General features: G+C 40.6%; 2 protein-coding genes across 2 annotated transcripts in view; one reads left to right on the plus strand and one right to left on the minus strand.

Moving 5' to 3' along the window:
* The window catches only part of SLC25A21 (solute carrier family 25 member 21), a gene marked incomplete at both ends in the record, with an annotated part of 229,143 nt that extends 221,642 nt beyond the window's left edge, over positions 1-7,501 (minus strand). The window contains 4 exon segments of the mRNA XM_079537463.1: positions 7,107-7,220; positions 7,223-7,286; positions 7,288-7,408; positions 7,410-7,501. Of these exon segments, the coding sequence (XP_079393589.1) occupies positions 7,107-7,220; positions 7,223-7,286; positions 7,288-7,408; positions 7,410-7,501 (391 nt within the window).
* A 252-nt stretch (positions 7,502-7,753) lies between these two features.
* The window catches only part of MIPOL1 (mirror-image polydactyly 1), a gene marked incomplete at both ends in the record, with an annotated part of 172,101 nt that continues 156,694 nt past the window's right edge, over positions 7,754-23,160 (plus strand). The window contains 4 exons of the mRNA XM_079537464.1: positions 7,754-7,891; positions 9,977-10,750; positions 11,851-11,941; positions 17,356-17,590. Coding sequence (XP_079393590.1) covers positions 7,754-7,891; positions 9,977-10,750; positions 11,851-11,941; positions 17,356-17,590 — 1,238 coding nt within the window. The remainder of the gene's footprint in view (positions 7,892-9,976; positions 10,751-11,850; positions 11,942-17,355; positions 17,591-23,160) is intronic.

The raw sequence follows: 23,160 nt of genomic DNA on the forward strand, positions 1-23,160 counted from the left end.
ATCTAAAAATCATGGGAACTGCCTTCAAATTAAGTTTGTTTTTAAAACCTTTGCAACTTACCATTCTTCGCTTTCATGCTGCAGCACTGACATAAAGATAAGAGCAAAGTTGAACACAACCGTGACTACACATTCAAACTACATATGCATCTTTAGTAAGTCTTTACTAAGTATCTTTAATTAAATACTAAGAAGCAAATACAGACAACGGAAAAATATATAAAACTCTGCCACAAGAACACTTGCAATCTGCTGTAATGGGAAGTGAAATATAACAAGCAACTAATTTTTCCAAACTGAAGATACTAAGGCTCTCATTTTGCTTTTGGGACTGTGTCTGTTTGGAGACACCAGCTATACATTACACTTCAGTACAACAAAAGCAACAGAAGTCCTGGGAAACTAGGATAACAAAATGGGAAATGATTCATTGACTAAAGGCTGAAAGATGACCCATAAACTATGCTTCCTGCCTAAATGTAGCAGAATGAAAAGGATCCAGAGGGAAGGAGGGGGAAAAAAAAAGCAACCAACAAAACAGCAACTGTTAATAGGGTGGTTTAACAATTAAAAAGCAGATAAAGCAGATCTAGGCCAATTACTCCTGTATTTTCTGTCCCACTACACGGGTTGGACTTATCAACAGCCTTAAGACTCTTTGAGACATAACTCCATTGTCCCATCAGGACACTAGTGTTATAAGTAGTTCAGCCTCAGGTATTCCAGCTATCAGTGGTGCTGTATTTAAAAGTAATGAGACCTCAGGACAAGACCTGCTGTTGAAAAATGGAAGGTACTTTTCCTGCAACTATGTAGCTTTTGACTTCTGTTACAAAAGAAGCCTTTGACACGAATTACAAACCCTCAGTACAGAAACTACTACTTTATAGTGACTGAAGTTTAACCTTCTTCTTGCAAAATTGATAACAGCATCAGAGAGTGAGAACTCTTGATTACAAAGAAGATTAATTAAGGTTAATAAGATAACCATTTTTAAGGGAGAGTTTTGACAGTCTGACATGTCACACCTGATGAGCTCTTCCAAATTCACTGTTGTGCTAGCTTGAAGTAGAAAAATAACTAGAATAAGAAATGATTGCAAACTAATAAGGACATCCAAGGGAATGCCACAAAAGGGAATGTCACAGAAACTGAGCTACAGTTCTGAAGAAACACTTATCTGCAAGTATTTACACATCACTGTAGGTCATGTTCTTGCCAATACTTGAAAGACATTAATTTAAGTTAAAGCAGCCCATTGTGCCTCTGTCTTAATTGTTTATAAATAGGCAATGAGAGTTTGAAGAGATTTCAGCTACATCACATGAAATCTATGGTAAAATAAAACAATCATCAGGCAAATTCCTCTCCGTGAAAATCAGTAGCTAGTTGCACACTGATTCAATTGGGCCAAAAGTTTTCTGACTTACATGTGGTATCTCTGTCTTACCACCACCCTTGGACCTTAGTCAGTGATATAACATTCTGATTGTCATCCTCTGTAGGTTTCTCTTCATAACTGAAAGTCAAATTCAGTATCATTGGCTTTGCAGTGCACATGAAATAAGTATTCACTGATTGTGAATTGTTTTATGCTTTTGAGTTTTACTTTCAAAATTCTAATCCAAATTCCCATATCCTAATCTTCTCACCAGCACCAACCTCAACATACCTTTCAAATCACGTTCTACCAGAGCATGACATATTTAGCATCTTATTGTAATACTACACTGCCACCTCGTGGGTAATAGAACAAATGAGTTAAGATCACCATCATTACTCTTCAGGTTTTGAGCATCTGGGTTTTTGTGAGGTGGGTTGTGTGTTTTTGAGATAAAATCTATTGTATTAGAAACTAACAGTAGAAAATACATAACCTTTCTCAAAGCCCTGAGTCTTATATGTACAAAATCTTAAGGATAAATGTTTATTGCACACCACAAGCCACTCAAAAGCTCAGCCAGCTTTTTTTTTTTTAATGCTTGAGGAAATTTGGGATATATGATATTTCTGCCGACAAAACCTTGACCTTTTTCATTTTCTCTTCACCCAAACTTCTTCCCACCCTGCTTCCAAAGAAGAAATTCCCCTCTGAAACACTAAGCCCAGCATCTCATACAAAACCAACAATTCTCAGCCCAGCAGAGAAAATTAGCTTTACTGCTAAGAACAAGTTCATTCCCTTGGAATACTTTAGCTTGTAAGACTTTTTTCCTGAAATTGGTTCTATTTACCTGCTTCCTACTCTTCATTCGTTAATATAAACAGTTTCTGTTAATGTCCAAAATGCCAGTTTAGTAGAAGCAGTGAAAAACAACCAAAACATACTCAGATAATATTTCAACCTTAAAAGACTTCAGAAACAATAAAGTTTGAGCACTTTAAAACCATATGATTTCATGTCAAGATATTGAGCAGCTTTAGCTTTATACTTAGCTAGTTGAAACTACCTCTGAGCATTAAGTGATTGTTTTAGTAATACGTGAATGCCAAGAGTATGACTTAAAAGCAAGAAAAAAGCAATGAGGAAAACACAAAGTGGTCATCCTAAATTTTAGTTTCCAGGAAAAAAAAAATTAAAAAAAAAAAAAAAAAAAGAGTCAGCAAAATAATCAAGGCAACACCTGGGGGATGGGGGGGGGGGGACAGAAGGGGGGAAGTGGAGAATTAGCCAATTCTCTTGCTACTTGAAAGTGCTTCCTATTCTTCCATTATGCTCCTTCTCCCCTTTGTATAGGCCAAACAACCTCAGGTGTTTCAGACTATGATGGCTGGCATGCCTTGCAGTGATTTTTGCCAGCTTAATGCCTCTAGTGATAGGAGGACCAAAAACTGCTTTTAATATTGCATCCAACACTCTCACTCTGATGATTGGTTTTCCTGTTATAGATCTGCTTCAAAGGAGTTGCTGCAATCCAGGATAATCAACTCTGCTTACTCTTGAAATAAAACACCTCTCAAAAGACAAGGTTTGGACTTTCAAAGCAGCTTAAGAGAATTAGACTCCCAAATCCTATTAGATTTCAATGCTGCTGGAAACCTAACTCTTTCAAAAAAAATCAAAGCCCAGAAGTCTAGACAGGCAGAAGTCCTGCTGTTTCATGAAGATATGGAGAATGAGGAGGGGAAAAAAAAAAAAAAAAAAAAAAAAGACCAGCTACAGTTATTCTTACATAGAAAGTAAATACCTTTATTAAAAAAAACAACAACAAACAAACAAAAAAAAAAAACACAAACAAAAAAAAAAACCCCAAAAACACAGAAACAACTCATTCTGACTTTCCCATATTCATTAGGCAATAATAGAAAGCCAATAGTTCACAATGATTTATTAAACAGAATTAAGAAACTAAAAACACTGAATTATAGTAGGAAAGTATTTAAAGATGAGTTAAATATTACAGATTTAAAAGACATAATCTTTTGTATTTATCACCTACTACATATAGTGAATAAACCTTTCAACATTTTTACTTCAAAATTAAAGACGATAATCATGTTTATGTGAAGGTATATGGGAGCAAAAGAAATGAACATAAAATCTCAGTTGTATTTACTTTGTATTTACATTACCTGCAGTTTTAGCTAACTGTTTCCATCTGCAAACTTATTACAATTTAAAAAAATAATAATAATGAACACACACCTATACCAAGCAGCAACATGCTAAAACATTCAGGGTAGCCAAATTCAAAACCTTCAGCCAAATTCAGCCACTTCACTCAGCCAATAGTCCTCTGTGCAATTGTTTAAGATGACATTTCACTCAATCTTTCAAATTGACTCAAGAGCCTTCTCTCTGAATGTCTTGGCAAATCTACTCAGGTATCACAGAATGTAATTGGCAGTGTTTGATTCCTTTTTCTATGGAATGAAATCTCTGTTGACTTTGCATGCAACACTATTTATCGCTTTAATTTCTGCCTCTTCTATACTGGCAGAAAAAAATAATTATTTTCTGATCCTTATGAAACTGAGAAATAAATTACTCTTCCCATTACTTTAACTCTGCATGTACAGGGCTGCTGAAATAACCATTTTGTCTTCCTAAATATAAAGCAATTCTGCAGTTACAAATTCAAAAGCTCTTCCTTTCACAATGATTTTTACAGTTTAAAGGGTTTGTTTTCTGTTTATTTTTTCCTGTAAGTTCCACACATGCCTTAGTGTACTAATTACCCACAAGAGAAAAGGAATACACCATCAATTCTCTACACTGGAAGGGGCAAAACTTAGTAATGAAGTGCCCCAATTGTATTTCAGTCAAACTCCTGTTCATCTCTATACACCTAGGCAAGCAAACAAAATCAAATTATTCTCTATTATAGTTGATCAATCCAGGAATCCAAAAGATGAGAGCAAACTGAAAATCAGCAGGAAGAACATACATCAAGACTAAGTAAAACTTCATATTTAAGATCTGAGGTCACCCTCAGAGCTTTCAGCCTAACATGAAGTCAAACTCTGAGCTCCACAGAAGCAGATGCACTCTTTGCCATAGACTTCAAGAAGATCTGAGATCCTGTCATGCCTGAGTGTTACAGTTCAGTGGTATCAGAGCACTGACTGAGTTTATCTTTAACTCTGAAACGTCTCAAACACACAACAGTATGCTAAAATCTTCTCTTTTACAGCACCAAATGCTTGCATTTCTCCTTACTTCAGCATGCCAGTATCTTCCATTCTATCAGGCTTGTAGATTGATGTGTCAAGCTTGTCAAGTAGACTAGGTGTCAAGCTTGATTTCTTTTCCCCCTTCCTCTCTCTTTGTCAAGTACATGAACAAGCCCTGACACCTTCCATAAAGCTCCAAAAATCCCTTTCTTCCTGTTCTGACAGCTTAGACTTATCTCTAATCATTTTCCACTTGACCTAGCAAAATCACATCTTCTCAGATCCTTTTGCATCAGACATGCGGATGCTAACTAACTTCTCATTTTACTTATGCAGACATTCATTACACCCACTCTGGTGTACAATTTGTTCTCTGACTTACCTTGCTACTTTCCTACCACTGTTTTGACAAAGACACCAAATTAGGGCAACTTTCTTAGAGCTTCCTTCCTACACTCCTTTTGCTTAACTGTATGAGATAAGATGATCAGAACTTCTTAAAATCTATGCATTCATTCATATTGTGATTTTTTTTCCCCAGTTTCCTACTAAATATCAGTCTGTGGTACAGGTATCACAGACACCCTATGGTATCTGTGGTATTTGCGCACTAGTAAATATGACAAAGGGCCTACAAAAACCCCCAGTCCTTCTGCAGAGGCAGCCAAAAGCAAAACGGGTTGTCAAAAAGTGATACTGGAAAACTGAATTCAGGAAACCAAGTCCCCTGCATGGATGAAATACTAAGTACACTCTCAGCAACTGACACCCACCATCCTTTCCTTCCTGCTTTCATCATCTCCCTGTTGGATCCACACTTGTCTGAAATTTAACAATTGGACTAAAGACCTCAAAGCCAAGGCCTTCCTCTTCTATCTTCTCTATAAATCACAAGAATTCCAATGAGTTTCTAAGCATGTGTCATGAGTGTTAATATTCAAGTTTCATCCATTTCCCTCCAATACCTGAAAACTCCTCTGTCATGATGCTGCTGTTATTTAAGGATTTAAGGAACAGTCCTTGTTTACTTCAAACCCAATGAGTAGAGATTTCTGCACAGATTCTAAGTCAGTGATGGAGCTAATGAACATGCCTGACAATCGACCACACAAATTGTTGCAAGCACTTTAGCAGTATGCCTCTGGATTAAATGCAATAGATTTTCCTTATCATACTTGAAAAAGTGTTAGGTGCGGATTAGTTGTCTCCTTGAAAGTTGTCTTAAAATTTATGCCTGCCGGATAAGCACAGTTTTTAGTCCATCTCTTCCCTACACCACCCTCACACATACTTCCATTTTCCAATTGCAGTCCTTCTCTAAGACTCTCCTTTCAGCTCTGTGACAATTTTCTTTCCAAACTAGGATAGTTATCCAAACTACCCTTCTGCAAACAAGAGCAATTTTTTTAAAGAAAGCAGACTGACTTCAGAGTACAGAAATCAATCAGTCTGAATCAGTTACATACAGACCCTCAGCTATAGGCAGAGAAATATGTCATCTTGCAGAACAACTGCTGCCAAAACATCTTGGTATCTCACCAGGTTTGAAGAGCCTTCAACAGGCTGGCACTGATTAAATCCTTCTTCTTCCATGGGGAAAGAGGGGGTGGGTACCAAGCAGAGCCTAAAAACATTTTAGGATTTCCAAAGCCACACAAGAGCTGTGTAAATCCAGCACATGGAAAAGGCCAGCACAGCTCTTTTCTGTTGTGTTTCTGTTGTGACTTCTCCTTGTCAAAGCCGAGGGTTGAACATGAAGGACTGCGAAGTCAGGGGCACAAAAAAGAAGCACAACGCCACAAAAACGATACATAAAACACAGTTTTCCTCTCTCCGTTATAACATAACATGGCAAACAGCATGCTGACTGAAAGTGATACTAAAAACCAATTAAAAACACAATGCATAGCTGAGATGCCAACAGGATTTACAAACACGCTGAAACAGCAGGATCTGGTATCAACACTCCCCACACCTAACATAAATATTTAAAGTTTATTGTTATGTAGGGGAAGCAGATTAAAGAAATGACCCAGCAGTGCTTTTGCTATTACGCAGAGTGATGTGGGCGGCTTTGACATTTGTAGTTCCCAGTCTAAGTAATGTAACGTAATTACAGCTGTCCTGCAAACCGAGAGGGACCTTTCCTACACACCACCGCGTCCCGCGAGGGTTGAGCGGTTGAACGGCGGCCTTATCGCCTACAGGGCTGCGGAGTGCGCTGAGAGCGATACGCCGCAGACGCCCGCCCCCGGGAGGGCAACACGCTTCCAGAAGTTACCGCAGCGATCCGGCAACGCTACCCAAGGCAACGGAATCCTCGAGACCCCCCGCTCCGCCCGAGGGGCCACCCGCCCTTCCCGCTCCCGCCGGGGGAGGAGCCGCCGCCTCACAGAGTCGTTCCCCACCGCCTCGTGCGCTGTAGCAGCGCGGCGCGGCTGGACGGGACGGGCAGTTTCCCCGCCGTGGGCCCGCGCGAAGGGAGCGTGCACTTACCCGCCGAGCCGCCGGCGGCGATCTGGTGAGAGGCCTCCTGCAGAAAGCCGCCGGGCTGCCGAGCCATGGTGACCGCGCCGAGGAGGTCGGCTGCCGGAGAGTGGCTGCGAGCCGGGGCCGGGGCCGCGCGAGGCGGGAGGGGGGCAGAGCCGTCCCGCTGGAGCCGGGGGGAGGCGGGGAGCCGCGGTTATCTGCGGGGGGGCCGCAGCACGGCCCGGGTAGAGCCGGGCCCTGCCCTCTGCCCGCCGGCCCCTGACGGCCGCAGCGCGAGGCTCGGGCTGGCGGCTGAACTCTGGCTGCGAGCCCGGCAGCCCTTTGCACTGCTGGGAGAGCAGCCGTGTCCTGTTAGCGCGCTGGCGGAGCGGCTGCCACCTCCACCGCCTCGGCCCATTTACTACTTTGTGGGGTTTGTGCCACACTGCACGCGCTTCCTGCAGTCCCGGTCCCCGCCGGGGCTGAGACCCAGCGAACGCCCACCAGTTCTCCTCACTGTTCTGCTTTCAGGAAGCGTCGGTGGTGCCATTTGGCTCACTCACCAATTCATCTTCCTGAAGCGCACTGTGCTGTAAAAACCTTTGGACTATGGCTGCTGCTCTTTGGTGGTCAAAGGACACGGGGATTTGGGGTGGACGGTGCATGCGTCATGCAAACCCACAGGCTCAGCAAAAGCTCCCTGGCCTTGAGCACTGTGACAGTCAGCCCTGGTTCTGACAGTCTCCAGCGTTATTCCTGCCAAGGCCAACTGACGCTTTTCAGAAGATGCCAGGATACAGTGCAGGGGGTGATATTGGCCAGAGGCTCTTCTCCAGAGTCTGTGTTGGCAGGGCTACACTGCTGAAGGGTAGGACAGATCACCTGTATGGATGTGGAGCAGCCAAGGGCGTTTATTCTCAGAGACATTGGGCATAGGTATAAATGTCAACATGTCTGTTGTTGCTGTCTTTTCCCTAACTCTGAGTAGCACTGTGGTTTCTCACAGTCCTCTCCATTTTTTCTTCTAATACTGCTACTTTTTCTTAAGCCAACAGAAGGCTTGTCCATTCAGCTCAAACTTGGTCCTTTTCTAACAGTGAGAAGATACTTGCATACAAGCATGGTTCCATTGGTTTTGAGGAGAGAACAGAGCTAGCGTTGATCTCAGTGGTACATTTATTAGAGTTAAGAACATAGATTTTAAAGGAAATGTCTCTTGAATAAGATTCTAGATTGCTGTTAACCACTCGGATAACTTGGGTTTAATTTGTTTTCTTGCTAAGAGCTCTACAACGCTAACGCAGACAAGAATATTCCTTTTGAGTCAGAAATCCTTAACATTATCTTCAAAGTGATTCCATTAATAACCTTGAACTTTATGAAATAAAACTAGGCTAGATTTGCTGGCACATCTCCAAAAGAAAGGGAAAAGAAAGATAGTTTTTGCATCCTTATTTTTTCACTTCACTAGAGGGAAAACAAAAACAAACAAATAAAAAAGAAGACAACACCACCACAGTTTGCTGTTATCTCACCAAGTCAAGAAGTTTAAGTCTGAAGTCTCTTAAAAGCATTATTTGTAACAAGATGCATATTATATATTCCTGCAGCACAGCTATTGAAAGCAAATGTTGGTACTCAGTTCTTTTTCTGTTAGAAAAGGGATCTGTGGTCCACCTCATTCACTGGGAAATAACCTGTGTACACACAAAAACCCATAATGTTCTGTGATGAGGTGCAATTTGAGAAGGGAGGATTCTTTAACAGCCTACAAATGGGTTTTGTGCATAAGGTTTTGAAACTGCAGTACTTTCATCCCCTTCATTTGCCTTTCTGACAATCATTTGCCAAACCTTTGCAAACGTTTTCCTGTTTTGAGAAGCAATTGCAGGTACCTTAGAATTTGGAAGTCAAAACTTAAATATAACTTAATAAAATATATATTTGGAAAATGCTTCCATGAAGTCTGCTCTTGAAGTGTTGTTCTGATAAGTTGGTTTGTGGAGTGCGTGCGTGTCTGTTGTGATAGTTTAGCAACAAACGTTGCTAAGTGACCGGAAGTTCCAAGGATAAAATGAAATGCAGCCTTCAACAATTCAGAACAAAGAGAAAAGGGAAGTTTTTATCGTTACTGTAAAACACAAGAACACACAAAATATACACAAAAGAGTTAATAAAACAATAAAACTGAGCTATAATATTCAGTTAGATAATTTGCAAGCATCAGCAAACAAGCAGTAACTTGAATTCTTTAATATATGTAAGAGCAGAGTGGGAATTGCTGTGGGAATGCAGAATAACTTCCTAAAATTAAAGAACTTATAATGTGTTGACATTTAAGTAATTGAAATCTCAACTTCAGTGTTTCATTAACATTAGCATCATTTCCCTTGGTTTTGCACTTTGAGACTGCTGCTCAATTAAATACAGCAGGATCACCAGTTCTCCAGTGTTTGGTATCAACAAAAAGCAGATGCTGAAACATCACTACTTCACTTATTGCAGGGATGTAGGTCTCACTATGCAATGCTTTTTTATTACAAATAGCAAATCTGGTATTAAGCTAGGCATGTTGGAGTTGTTCAACAGTCAAGAAAATTTGGAGTTGGCCAGATGAAGATGGTGTTTGGTTAGAGTTGTTGTCTGCACAAGGTGTCACTGCAACAAAAAGGTTACATAAAAATTTGCTTGTATTTAAAACACAAATGTGTTGACCCCGTCACCGTTAAATTCTCACATATATTGCATTTCTCTGTCCCTATGCTTCCTCAATAGGCAGCGTTCCCATTATGTAGGTTTCCCAAAGCACTTCCAGGCTTAATCCCATTTCCACTGGCCTCTTCCCAAACCAACGCGGCTCTCCATGGCTTTGGCGGCGCTTCTCTCTCCATAGGCGGGGAATACCGCTCCTCGCCAGTCTGGGCAGCACTCCAGCGCTAACCCCTCCAAAAGAAAACAACTTTTTCCCGCGCACGGGAGGACAAGCCTGCCAGACGCCAGCTGTGTCCGCACACCGCCCCGCAGACCTCAGCCTTGCACTACCTCTCCCGCCCGCACGGTGGCGCCGGCTGCCCTGCATCGCCCGGCCCGAGTCCGCAGCCACCCCCGCAGCCGCGCCGTGCCGAGCCGCCGGGCCCCGCCCTCAGACCGCGGCCCCACCGCCGGCCCTTGCACGCTGCGCGCTCGTGGGGGTGGTGCGTTCGGCCCTCCTCCTGCCGCGGCCGCAGCTCTCGGGCTTTGTTGTGAAGGCTGCACGCCGGCAGCTTGCCCGCGGGGGAGGAGCGCGCAGGTAACGGGGCTGGCGGGGCGCTTCCTTCGGCTGCTCCGCGGCGCTCGGGTTCCAGCTCGGCCCTTCTCCCGCGGTGGGGCCCCGCGCTGTGCCCGCAGCGCTTCTCCGCCCCCTCGGCCCTCCCCGCCTCCCGCCGGGCCTGCTCTGCCGCCGGGTCAGCGACTGTGCGGGACGAGGGTGCGCAGCGTTGGAGAAGCGCTGGTCGTTCCCCGTATGGCTGGGAAAATGGGAAGCGAGTTGGCCGCGCAGGGGTACGCGGCTCGGAGTGCGAAATGGTGTCAGCTCGGCGGGAGAGGGCACCACGGGCAGCTGCTCCTCCGGGGAGGAAAAGTCACAGGGGGAGCTTGGAGTTACTCCTCCCCGAGCAAAACCGGGAAGGTCAGAGCTGGGTGTTGTAGTCAAGCAAGAACGGGTTGCGGGCAGCACTCAGAATTGTAATGCATTAAAAAGAGAGGAAAAACAGACAAAAAAAAACACCCACACGCACTAACAAATACCAAAGTAAAGCTTGTAAGTCTGTGCTTCTGTTTTGAAAATTCATGACTTAAGAAAAACATCTTTAAGAAGTTCCCATGTGTTTTGTACTTCAAGTAAGCTTCATAGGAGCCTGTTTCCTTAATGATGCTGTAAAGGTCTATTTCATTTGAAGCAAGGAACAATATTTTTTGAGTGCAAGCAATTTGCAGAATTGTTTCTGTCTGTCTTTGAGGACATATTTTACTATGGCAGTGCGCACCCTTGGATCGACAGGAACCACCGTTTTTATCTTCTTTGTTCATTTAAACACGCTGTGTCATTGACTTAAATGTTTTGTAAACTTTTAGGGAAAGTTAAACGAAGTCTAAATTGTTAAGATAAACATAATGTGTGAAGTGGCTGGCCATTCTGTTTTTATTTTGGTTTTGTTTTCATAACAAAAGGTAGCCATACACAGTGAGGCCCTTCAGCCATTAGGCAGAGGTGTGATGCTGACCCTTGTACACGGGCAGTTCCGTGAGCGTGGGGGGAAGCTGCTCTTCTGCTCATCGCCGATTTCATTCTCTTGAAAGTGATGCGTTTGCCTTACCTGTCCAGCTGAGGATAAGTGACTGCAGCTCTAGGTGCAATATAGTAAGTGAATGGAAGGGCTGAGCAGTAACAATCATGTGCCGTATTTTAGAAAGGACAACTTCTGCTGCAGGGTTGGGGGAAAGAGATGGAGCTGTAAAACTGTGCTGCATCTGAACAGTGACAGCATTACTGAAGGGACTGCAGCCCTTCCCAGAACTTTGCTTGCCTGTGGCAAGAACAGACGGGAGCAAAGCACCCTCCTGCCCATTTCTTACTTGTTTTGTGTAGTTTATTCTAAATGCCCAGACTGGTAAGCCTCAAACCAAGCTAGTGGATCTCGGTGTCAAGAAGGTGATGTAGTCTCTTATATTTAATGAACAACTCCTTATTGTGTGCATTTCTGTATACCCTTTTTGAAATTGTTAAAGTTTTTCATGCAGCAGCACCACGTTTCTTTTTATAGCCTATTTCTGATCCCCATCACAGTTCGCAATGAGAATAACTCTCCCATCTTAGTGGGTAGAAAATGAAACTTCAAAAATATTCATCCCCAGTTTTCAGAACTAACTAGACTTCTTGATATGGTTATTTTGTTTAAATTATTACTTTTCTCCTTTTGGAGAAGGAAGTGTTACTCTTGTTCTTTGCATTTTGTTATTCTCTATCCATTTTTAGAAGTCATTCTATGCTATATTAGAAATACCTGATTAGGGTATTAATTGATTTACTTAACCAAAAAAAAAAAAAAAAAGAAAGAAAGAAAACAATTTTGTTGGGCTCTCCTTGCACCCAGGCAGTTGGGTTTCTGGCAGTTACAGGAGTGTGGAGTTAATACTGTCTGACCCAGCCCTGGTCATTAGCACGTTGTGTTTTTGAGAGTCATGAAGTTGGTAGAAACACAAAGAAACATTCAGAGCTTGATAGAAAGTGACAGAGGGGTGAAAACATGGTTTTGATGCTGATACATGGAAATAATCATTGTTATTAATTGACCACAAGAATCAAAAGAAGGAAGATAGACATGAGCTGAGAGTAAAGGGCAATAAGTGTTTAAAAACTTATTTAAAAGAAAGAAACAAACAAACAAAAAAACCACAAAACCTGGGCTCCAGTGTGTTAACAAACTTTGGCACATGGTAATTTTGCAACTCCTGGAAGTATCATCTGTGGCAGTGGCCCATTCCTTTTGAAGGAAGGGACTCAGCTGTGAAAGGAGCCAGTGTGCACGCTCATTTATTGAGAGGGATCTGTGCTACTTTGATCCACCAATTTGTTACATGGTAAGATGGTTTGCATGCTCCTTGCTGGCATTGTGGTCCATAGTATGAAACTATAGCAGCAGACTTCTGTTTGCCATGGTGCCACTTAAGTAGACTTTTATATGTTTGTTAAGGACAGGTTAAAATGGAAAATAGTAATTACTGCAGGGTGGTGGCATAGGTTGCACACCACTTACACGTGTGTTTTTGTAGGGAAGGGGATGAATGGTGGAATCCCCGTGTGAACATACAGCCTAACATCATAAGAAGATCTAGCATCTGGCTTCCTCTTTTATGAGTGAATGTGCTGCGTGACACAGCAGTAACACAATTTTAACAAGTCAAAAAATAAAACCAAGTCAACCTGTAGGCCGGCAGATACGCATTTTCTTGTTTAGGCAATTCTTAAAAAGAAAAGTGTTTCTATATATATGGGAACCCATTTAGAATGAGAGTGCATCTGACAGTGTTGGTATGCATCAGCCTGTTGGGCAGTCCTGTAACGAAAAGGAGTATTGAGAAGATATAAAAAAAGGAGCTTTGACTTGTAGGACATTGATTCTGGTTTTTAGGGAATTGTCTAAAGAAAAAAGGCAGGACACAAAAAAAGAATCTATGTTTGTTGTTGCTAAAATTTATACTAGAAGTTCACATTGACAAACATGATTCTTTTGGCAACTTTTTGCATAGTTAAAATTATCAATATGTATGGGAATTACAATTTTAGCAGGCAGTAAATTACATCACACTGGTTCTTAATGTTATTTTCTTATTAGAAAGAAGCCCACATCTGTGACATCGTTTAGCTAGAGTACCACTTGCTAGAGTAACAAATCAAGGAACAAACACAACTTGCCTTCAGGCGAGTGGCAAAACTTCCACTAGTTACAGGGAAATAGGATTATGTTGTAGGTGTGGGAGAAGTAATTGGTAATGACTTCAGTTCCTGGAGGGGCATTAATTCTTGCACCATGAAATCCGTAGTAAATTGAGTTAAGGAGATCCACATAACATGCTGGTAGACAAATGTTATTCTTTCTGTCCTTTTATGTAAATCTGTTGAGGATAGAATTTGATCTTTAAGTTACACATTCATTTAAGTTGTAATATTTCAGCCAGCTACGCTCTAATTTAAATGTTAAGTGTGAAATAAATTAGAAAAATCTAATCTGCCTCAGTAGTGTAACACTGGGACAAAGAAAGATTAAAATGTTTGGTTATTGATTAGTTCTGTGGAGGAAGGGGGTGGCAGTTCCTGTCAGAATTCATGGAAGGAGAGCACGGTTGTGTGAGAGTATAAACTGGAGATTCTGTTATGCTCTGCCACGAGGAAGCTTAGTAAGGGATCAAGGATTTCTGCACTTGAAGGCAACAGATTGAATTTTTAATGGTCTTCTTAAAATGTAAAAATCCAGTGATGTATGTTGGTTTGTATTTTAGTTTATAAATAACAATGTCCACTTGTAAAGAGAGGGTTAAGTGCTGACGAACTGCTTCATGGTTGGATATATGTGTGGATTTCACTTTGTGGGACCAAACCCATAATTTCTGTTGTTAACCATGAATCTAAAAAATTGTACTGGGTTGGCTTGGATTGGCTTAGGGAGAGGGAATAGGGCATGGCAGTTGATATGTTTGTAAATGAAAAGTATTACTTATTTTTTATTTTGGCAGAGCACAATGGAAAACATTATTATTCCTCATTTCAGTTTTTAATGAACAAGTTTAATGTGTATAAATATTTGTATAATGAATATTGACTGCTCCTCTAGGTGTCTGTGGTTTGTTTCCTCTGGGAGTCACCAGCTCTAACTTGCTTTCTTTACACTGTTTCCAAATTGTATATTTGCCTTCTCTCTCTTTGTGAATTCTAACCTACCAACAGCTGAGAAAGTGAAAGTCTTCTTGCTGCTTACACATCACCTCTGATAGTAAATACCAGTTTGTGTCATGTTTTTCTTTTTTTGTTCCCCCTTGTTTTTAGATTTAGAAGCTTAATTGATGTGTAGAAAGGTAAACGTACTTCCCAAAGGAGAGTGGTAACTCAACTTCTAGCTCAGTGTCCCTAGAGATGTGAAAGTGTTGACTGAGCATAACTGGAAAATTGCTCTAGGACTTTGTAGTGGTGATTTAAATGCTATTGAAGGCAGTTATGCAAATTTAAGTATTTTCATTTTAAGCATTCAGTTCTCTCGGTAATGGCATTTGTAGATATAAATTTTATAAAATGTTTTTTTAAATGTGCAGCTAGTCGTATGTGAAAGAGATTGGATAGTGAAATGTAGAGGAGATACATATCCTTGTGGAGTATCCTGTCTGAACGTTGTCATTTTTTATTGCTGTCACTGCATAAATTATATTTATCCTCTGGTAAAATTATTAGTATTACTTCTAGAGAGGAATGTTTATTTTCTCAAGTACAGTTCTTAATTTCTGATTTTTATGATCTATAGCTGCACTTGCTTTAGGATTCTGTTTCTCAGTGTGGTGTCTTTGTGATTTGCATTCAAGTAAGCAGAAATTGCTGCTTCTATAGGATTTTTCAGCATTAAGTTCTTGATAGGTGAGAATGTGTTAACTTGTTTATGTAAATTCTAAGATACAAGCATGAGAAACAAAGCAGTATCTTCATTGTGGTTAGCTGTAATGTACTTGTGTGTATTATGTGTGCAGATGGAGGAAGTTCTTCCATTTGCCATTGTAAGGTTGTGGCTTCCCTTGTGTAGGGGAACTGTTGAGTCACGGCCTGAACCACTAATTGATCACCTGAGGAAAGGACTAAGTCAGCCGTGGGAGCACAGGTGAAGGCAGTTCACCTGTGTGACCAGAAGGGGTGGAGCCTGGCTGCACCCCTTGTAGACCCCATTTAAGGGCTGACTGCGACTGGGGAAGGATCTCTTTCTGGAGTTCCCTCCCCTGTGGAGTCCTTCCTGTGAACCTAGATCTTTGGGTACAGGTAAGCATTCCTTCCCTGTTTATTTCTTTTCCCATTTTTGCCATGATAATCTTTCCAGTTGTAACACCAACTGTAACAGCTTATCTGAAGAGGTTGACACAAGCGCTACATGTTTGCTGCTTTGTATCTTCCTTGGAAAAAGGAAAATAGTACTATGAAACATCTACCACAGCTTTAAGATCTATTGGATGTATCTTTCTCAAAAATAAATAAACGTGAAACATGGGAAGGACAGGTTTCAGTCTGAATCTCAGCAGTTTCAGTATGCCATCTGGTAACAAACTAAATAAAAAAAATAAATAAAACACGTGTGTTTCTGTCTACTGGGCAGCTGATTTAAAGTTGTGGGAAGATGATGCAGTTCTACTTAGGCAGTAGGTGAAATTGTTTTATGTTGTGTTTTGAAGTATGGTACCTCATACAGAAATGTTTCCTGGTGCTGAATTTCTTTATTCAGATTATTACTAGATGATTGACAGAGGTGGTTTCAAAGACATTCAGTGTAAGCAAAGTAGAATCAATAGTCAGAACCCAATTAGCATCTGCTTTCACATATGTCGACTTTTATTCCACTTAATAATTTTTTTATTATTATTTTGCTGCTAATTGTCAGGATACCATGAGCTTGCTGTCAGTGTAAACAGTTAAGATAGAATAAAAATGAGTCTTGAAGCAGTTAAATACTTGCATGATCTACGTCTAAAGGAAAATAAACACTTATTAATAGATCTGTCTGTGTGGATGTGTTTGTAATGGCATTTATTTTCATTAAACCACAGGAATCCTGAAGTTAAACTTTTCCCTTTGCACCTGATTATATATGATGAAAGAGGATGTGGTTCCACACCTACATCCTTCTCAACTGATGTAACTGTTCCTTAAAGAGACCTCAGCAACCCCATAGTTGTGCTTAGTTACATGTTAAAATGCATTTGGGTTAAAATTTGAACTTGGCAAATGAAAATCTACCTTTCAGGTTTCAAATTATGCTTTTCCTTGCAGTTTAAAAAAAGGAAAAAAAAAAAAAAAGGCAAGGAAGCATTCTAGTCTGATTTTGTAGTACTTACAGCTGAGTTCAGTGTAGGAGATCTTGTCCATGAGTCTCTTCAGGGGGACAAGCTACATGGGGAGAGCTGGGCCCTAGTCAGGGCTGTGTGCTTGTCTTCCTTCACCACTGCTCATTGCTTCTGTGGGATGTCCCATAGTGCCGGGGTTTTGTCACTCACCACTGCATCCCAGCCTTCTTGCTGCTATGTCTCTTGGCTGTTCCCAGTGTTCCTGGCTGAGTAGTCTCCTCTCTTTTTCTCCTCTTTTTCTGGGGAGGTGTTCAGGGTGTTATGATGGAGGGGATACAGGTCTTCCCCTGATTTTAATGTCTGACCTCACTGTCCTGCAGCAGTTGGTCCCTCTTGGCTGACTTACACGTTTAATAACAAAGGAGGAGGCAGGGACAAGGTGTGGAGTCCTTTCTATGTGTGCCATCTCTTTTCTTGCATCGAGTCCTCGGTGAGCCACAGGCCTTCCCAGGCAGCATTGAAGGGGAGAGCAACTCCCTGTCAGCCTGTGAGCAGCTCTCCTGGCAGGGAGACCAACGGGAATGGAAAGCAGACTAGAGTCAGCAAGGCAAGGAGTAGAATCTTAGAAATGAAAGCCACCTGTTATCGTATCCTAAACCATGCAGAAATACAGGTAATTTTCTAAAATTTTCCTACACTTAGACGCGTATGCAGCAGCAGCAGCCAAACTTGAGTACGCGGCTTTCGCCAGCAGGTGGCGCTGTGCGCTGCATGCCGGGACCGAGTGGAGCCGGCAGGCGGAGCCCCGGACGGCGCTGAGCGCCACATGGGCACCCGCCGCCCCCTGCTTAGCGGCTGTAGCTCTTGGGCACGTCCCAGCTGCGGCGCGGTGCGGCCGCTGTGGTTCACTGCCCGACTCTTTGCTGCAGTGGACGAGGTTTGCTGACGTTTGTGGGGTCGCCTGTAAAACTCAAGAATGCCTGAACTGCAAACATTTCTTTAGAAATACGTTTACCAGATGCAGCCCTGTAGGCAGACTCATTACTGCTGCAGTGTGGGAAGGGTTACTTACTTAAAGAGATGAGGTACAGCTCTTAAAGAGACAGCGCAGGATACTGTTTTAGAGGTAGTAATTTTTTTGTTTGTTTGGTATTGTTTTGCTTTAGGGTTTTTTGGTTGGGTTTTTTTTTGTTGTTTTGTTTTGTTTTTTGTCTGCATGCTTTTTTTGAGGTTTGTTTGTTTGTTTGTTTGTTTCTTCTTTGAGATTGTTTTTTGTTTTTTGTCTTTTTTTGCTGTCAATTAGTATGTACCTGCTGGATTAGGGTTGCGTCTGCTCTGTGCAATGCATATCCTGCACTCCTTATTTGATGACTGATGGACTGATGTTTACATTCCAAAACAATGCAAAGGGTGTGTGTGTCATGGTGCTCTGGCTCTGACATATGTCTGTACAATAGCACCCCTATGCTTTACAGCCTGACAGAGAAATACAGCCATCCCCACAGATTGCAGGGTTGTTTGGTGGCTGCAGGAACACCAGACTGAGCTGCAAGCTGAAATAACCTTTGGGAATGTGTTTCTGCGTGCTGATTATCACGCACAAGAAACCTGCATTCAGCTCTTAGGGAACTAGGGTAGAAGAGATTGTGAAAATGTTTGTCAGAGAAATTATGGATTTAGAATTGTACTGAAATGCTGTCATTTGGTTAGCTTTACTTGTTTTGATGATTAATAGTCACTTTTGGTTTGGAAAAAGGAAATTGTGTTGTTGTTTTTTTGTTTGTTTGTTTTAATATGGCACATTAGCAAACTATAATAATAACACAACACTGAAGTGTCAGTCCAGCTTGGCACATACTCCCCAAAGTGCAACAAAAAGTGAGTCTGTGAAACATATACATAAAGCTTCTCACTTCTCTTTGTGTCTGCCATTGATAAGTGCTAGTAAAAAATAAAGACAATTAGAAGATGAGCTTGTTCAAACAGTATTCTTTTTCTTTCTAAAGAAAGTTTTCTGAAGTTTTTAAGTTAGCACTTATTTTCAGCCAACTGTGTATAATTAGGCTTTCCAGAACATTGTGATGTTAGACTTTCCAGAAAATTGTGATAATGTGTGAGGTGATCTGAAGTGTGTCCCTGAAACACATCAGTGATGCGTTTTTAAGAATAGTTTAAAAAATAAAGTAAAATCTGTGGAAACACTGAAGAGTTTGCATTTGGGCTAGCAGCAGTTATAAGTGAGCAGTTTTGAAGAGATCGGATTGTGTCAGACATCTGGGCAAAATACTTTGTCAGTTGCTTTGCTAATATTTTCTAAGCAGTTAGAATTCAACCAACAAAGATCATCTTGGACTGTTGGCCTTAAGTTTTGGTGGGAATGGGAAGTGCAGCTGAAGATCCTATTGGGCTAGAGATCAGGAAGAAACGTGATAATCCTTCAATCCCCTTCTTCCTAGGTAGAAAAACAGAAATAATCTTGTGCAAATAGTCTGTACTATAAAACATCGGAAGTCCAAGTGTCCAGCAGTATCTGTTGATATCCCTTTTCAACATCAGCAAAATATCCAAACATTATGATGAGGATGATGGTATGTACGTTCAGTTCTGAGGATATTGCCCTGGATAGTGTGATGTAGAGGCACAAAGCATCTGTCTGAAGCCAAATGGAGGTTATATCGTTTGGACAGCACAAGTGTGAAAACCAGAGTGGTGCCAGAGGCTGGGATGTCTATTAACAAAATAGAAGTTGTAGAAGAATGTAAATATATATGTGCTAAGTGTATGTTTATGTAGCAATCTTACAGTTATTAAGGGAAGATTTGCTAAGTTTTAGCTCGTGTTCTTGGTAAAGGACTACTTTCTTTTGGGGATGGAGGGGACTTTATAGGGAATAGTTAGTAAAATTTTCAGTGAGGTACAGGATAGAGCTGAGGACACAAATGGTCCATAAAATGACATGCCAACAAGTGTTGGCGCTTAGAACCAAAAATAGAGCTTCTTCATAATCTTGTATGAAACATGAAATGAGTGACAGGAGCAACAAGATGAGGTTTAGTAGTTACTAAATGTGGGGGGGAGGGAAAGACCAACCTTCATTAAACTTCTTGGCATTAAAATGTTTTTGATATAAAAAACAAAAAATTCCAAACTCACCTGCCAGCGCACAGTGAAAATCATGATGAGGTGACTGATAACAAATGTTTTTCTATGCTCCATGCATCAGTAGAATTTGGCAGTTGCCCTGAAGGAGGCGAAGAATAAATCTGCGTGTTCAGCATTCCTCATGTATCAGCACCTGCTTCTTTTGAGAGACGTTTAGATTTTACAGAGTGCCTGAAGCATTAGCAGAGAAATTCAACAAATGTTTAATAGCAGATATTGAAGGAAGATGATGGAAATGTAGAGCTAGTAGTTGTGGAAAACTCTGGGAAGATCCAGGGCGTCTGAGGTTTGGTTCCATCTTTTTTAATCCGGAAGATCTCAGATGGTAATTGAACATGGTAATTCTGAATTATGATATAGGCAGAAATAATAGATTTTTCTCCTGACAGTCAAGAGCATCTAAAAGAACTATAAATGATTGTCCGTAAAGTAATGTGAGATTTCGCTTCATTTGACAGGTGACACTGAAGTGGGGGAAGAGTTCATGATAGCTGAGTGCCCCTTGGAGAGCTCAAAGCAGGACAAAGCACAACACTGTGCACAGACCTCTGATCCTCTGCACTGACCAGATGTGATACAGCAACTGACAGATAAAAGTCTTCTGAAGTCTGAGGGGTTTCTGAGTGCAAATGAGAGGATACAGAACACTTAGACTACTGCAGTCTTATGCAAAAAAATATTTTGCATGAGATTCTTGAACGTTCTGTGGCTTAAATTTGCATCTCAGCAGTAGGACACAACAGACTTTCAATATTCGGGGTTTAACATTCACTCAAAGAAGCTTGCTAGATCTAATGCAAAGCATCTTGTGAAATATTCATTTTTCTGTTCTGTCAGTAAAATATATGTGCTGTAAACTGAGAATCTGGCCCATGCCACGTGGGCTAATTATCCCTATTTGTGGTACTTTTGTTTAACAATAAAGGAAACTAGCAGAATAAACTGGCACAATACTGACATTTATGAGATAAACAATACAGACTATATTATTCATGGAGATGTCCCAAATTTTAGTTGAAAAGTGCATCAGGCAGCTAAGAGGGAAAATCAGTCGATAGCTAAAATATCTTAAATTGTGTGCATCTGTCACAGCCTTTTCTCAGTGCTTAATGACTTTGGGGGTTATTTTTTTCTTATTTCCATTTGGAAGTGGATCATACAAGGTTGGAAATTGTGCTTGCTTCCTTGCTTAGCTTTTTAAAGTCAATGTGATTCAAACTGCCGTTACCACTTCTCATCCAGCAATGAGCAGCTCTCCCTATGCCTTCTTCTAAGGCACAGATTGCAGATGAATGTCACAAAACCCCTTCTTCCTCATTTTCTTGTTTGTAGAATAGATCTGAATTTCCAGAAGGAGATGGTGATGCATCCCAGTCATTCCTGCAGGAACTTGTTTGCAGTCTGATATGAGATGAATATTCCCATTTGAGCTTGAATCAAAAGTTTTTGGTGCATGTATCCTTTCTTAAATAGCGTAACTTGCCTTCAAAATATTTTAAACTTATTTTACACTATATATATGTGTATGTTTCTATTCATATATATATATTGAAAGTAATTTTAAATATGCCAATATTAGGATTTGTAACTGTTTATTTTCTATAATCTGGCCATGTTAAAACTATAGTCTTTTTGAAAATGTCTCTAGCTATCTGTTACAGTGAGATTTTACTGAAGGACTTTGTTGATCAGTTTTTCTTAGTTTGAAAAAGCTATTTGAGAACCCCTGTACCTATTTTTGTATAAAATCTAATGACAATATGAAAAAGTTGCTATCCAATTCAATTTTCTTGATGTATTTAACTGCTTTAATACCAGATGAACAACTTGATATTTATGTACACGAAATTGCCTATACAAATAGGGCCTTGACAAAATACTTTAATCACTTATTTGCTCATATCCTATGATTTTATAGTTAACTTGGGGAGTAAGAGTGATCATTTTTGTTGTATGCTTTTGTGAGCTGGATGTAAATTAATTACAGAAATATAGTGTCAGCATGAATTAATTATGCAAGTAAGCCGTGTGGCTATTTATTTTATTTAAATGGCAATAGCTTGAGAAGATCTTTTGTCTTAATAGATTAGCCAGAATTCATTTGAAAAAGTCTTAGTATGTTTAAGGTAATGGGAAAAAAAAAAATTGCTTTCAGTACATCCTAGCAGAGATCCTGTTTAAAACGGATGACAGCCTGTCACATTCAGTAGCATATCAGTCATCAGATTTATTCTAATTCCTTAAGCTGAACATTTCATTCAAGCTTGTAGATTGTCTTGTCAAGCTACCAAAAGCTTCACAGCAATTCTGTCAAGCATACAGTTGCACCAGCAGTTCACAAATGAATGCTAAGCTACAAAAATGTTGTTTATTTTCTTTAACATTTTATTCATATAACTAAACTTTTCTCTCATGTTATTTTCTCTTCATCTGTTTATCAGAAGGCATTCAAGGAGCTACTTTCTGAACTTGCCTCATCCTGACCATACCCATTTCAGGTCAGGGGCCATTGTTTGTGGATGTGTTGTTTTTACTCATTGTCTAGACCACCGTGGTTATGACATTTCTCCTGTAATCACAAAGGTCCAGTGAGTCTTCTTTTCCTGCAAATGTGAAGAAATGCCACTGCTGCTGTGCATTAGGTCCTTGTGTAGTCAATCCTGCTTTGTGGCACTTGGTGGTGGAGTCCTGACCGTATGAGAAGTCAAAATTCTGTTATGAAACCAAATGGTTATGGCATTCTTCCTGTTTATTCATCAGAATCTCTTTGGAATTTTTTTTATGCTTTACTGGGCACGTTTGCACACACATGGTGTGGCTGAGTTGGGCTCCTTGCTTCTGTTTCAGATCTGCTGCCTTTGAGGGAAGATGTTTTTCTTGTGGTGTTTTTTTTTTCACCCCTTCTTGTGAGTCTTCTACTTTGCTTAAACAAAAGCTTCTACATAAATTTGTATCACTTGCATACAAATATACAAAGTAGTTGAGCCTGCACAGTAGTGAGAACTTGTCTTAAGACACAGTTGGCTTTCTTTAAAATCAAGATGCACAAGTCTAGGGTAGTAAGGCGCTAACAATGATTAGTTGAAGCAGTGCTTATTAATTTGCACTAAAAAAACCTACCCTACAAACTACCAGGTTACAGTATTTGTATGATTCATACAAGCTCCAAAAAATTGTTCAGTGAAGTGAGTTTTCATGAAAGGCATGTGTCCAGGTTAGATTGATCTCTATATCAAACTGCTAATGCTATGACATTTGTTATAAAGTCATGACTGCCCTTTTATAGAGAAGGAAACCGCCTTGGTTGCCTTTGTCAGCAATAAGAAAAATTTAATCTGTGTTAAT

This window comes from Tetrao urogallus (assembly GCF_951394365.1).
Source record: "Tetrao urogallus genome assembly, chromosome: 6".
Taxonomy (NCBI): Eukaryota; Metazoa; Chordata; class Aves; order Galliformes; family Phasianidae; genus Tetrao; species Tetrao urogallus.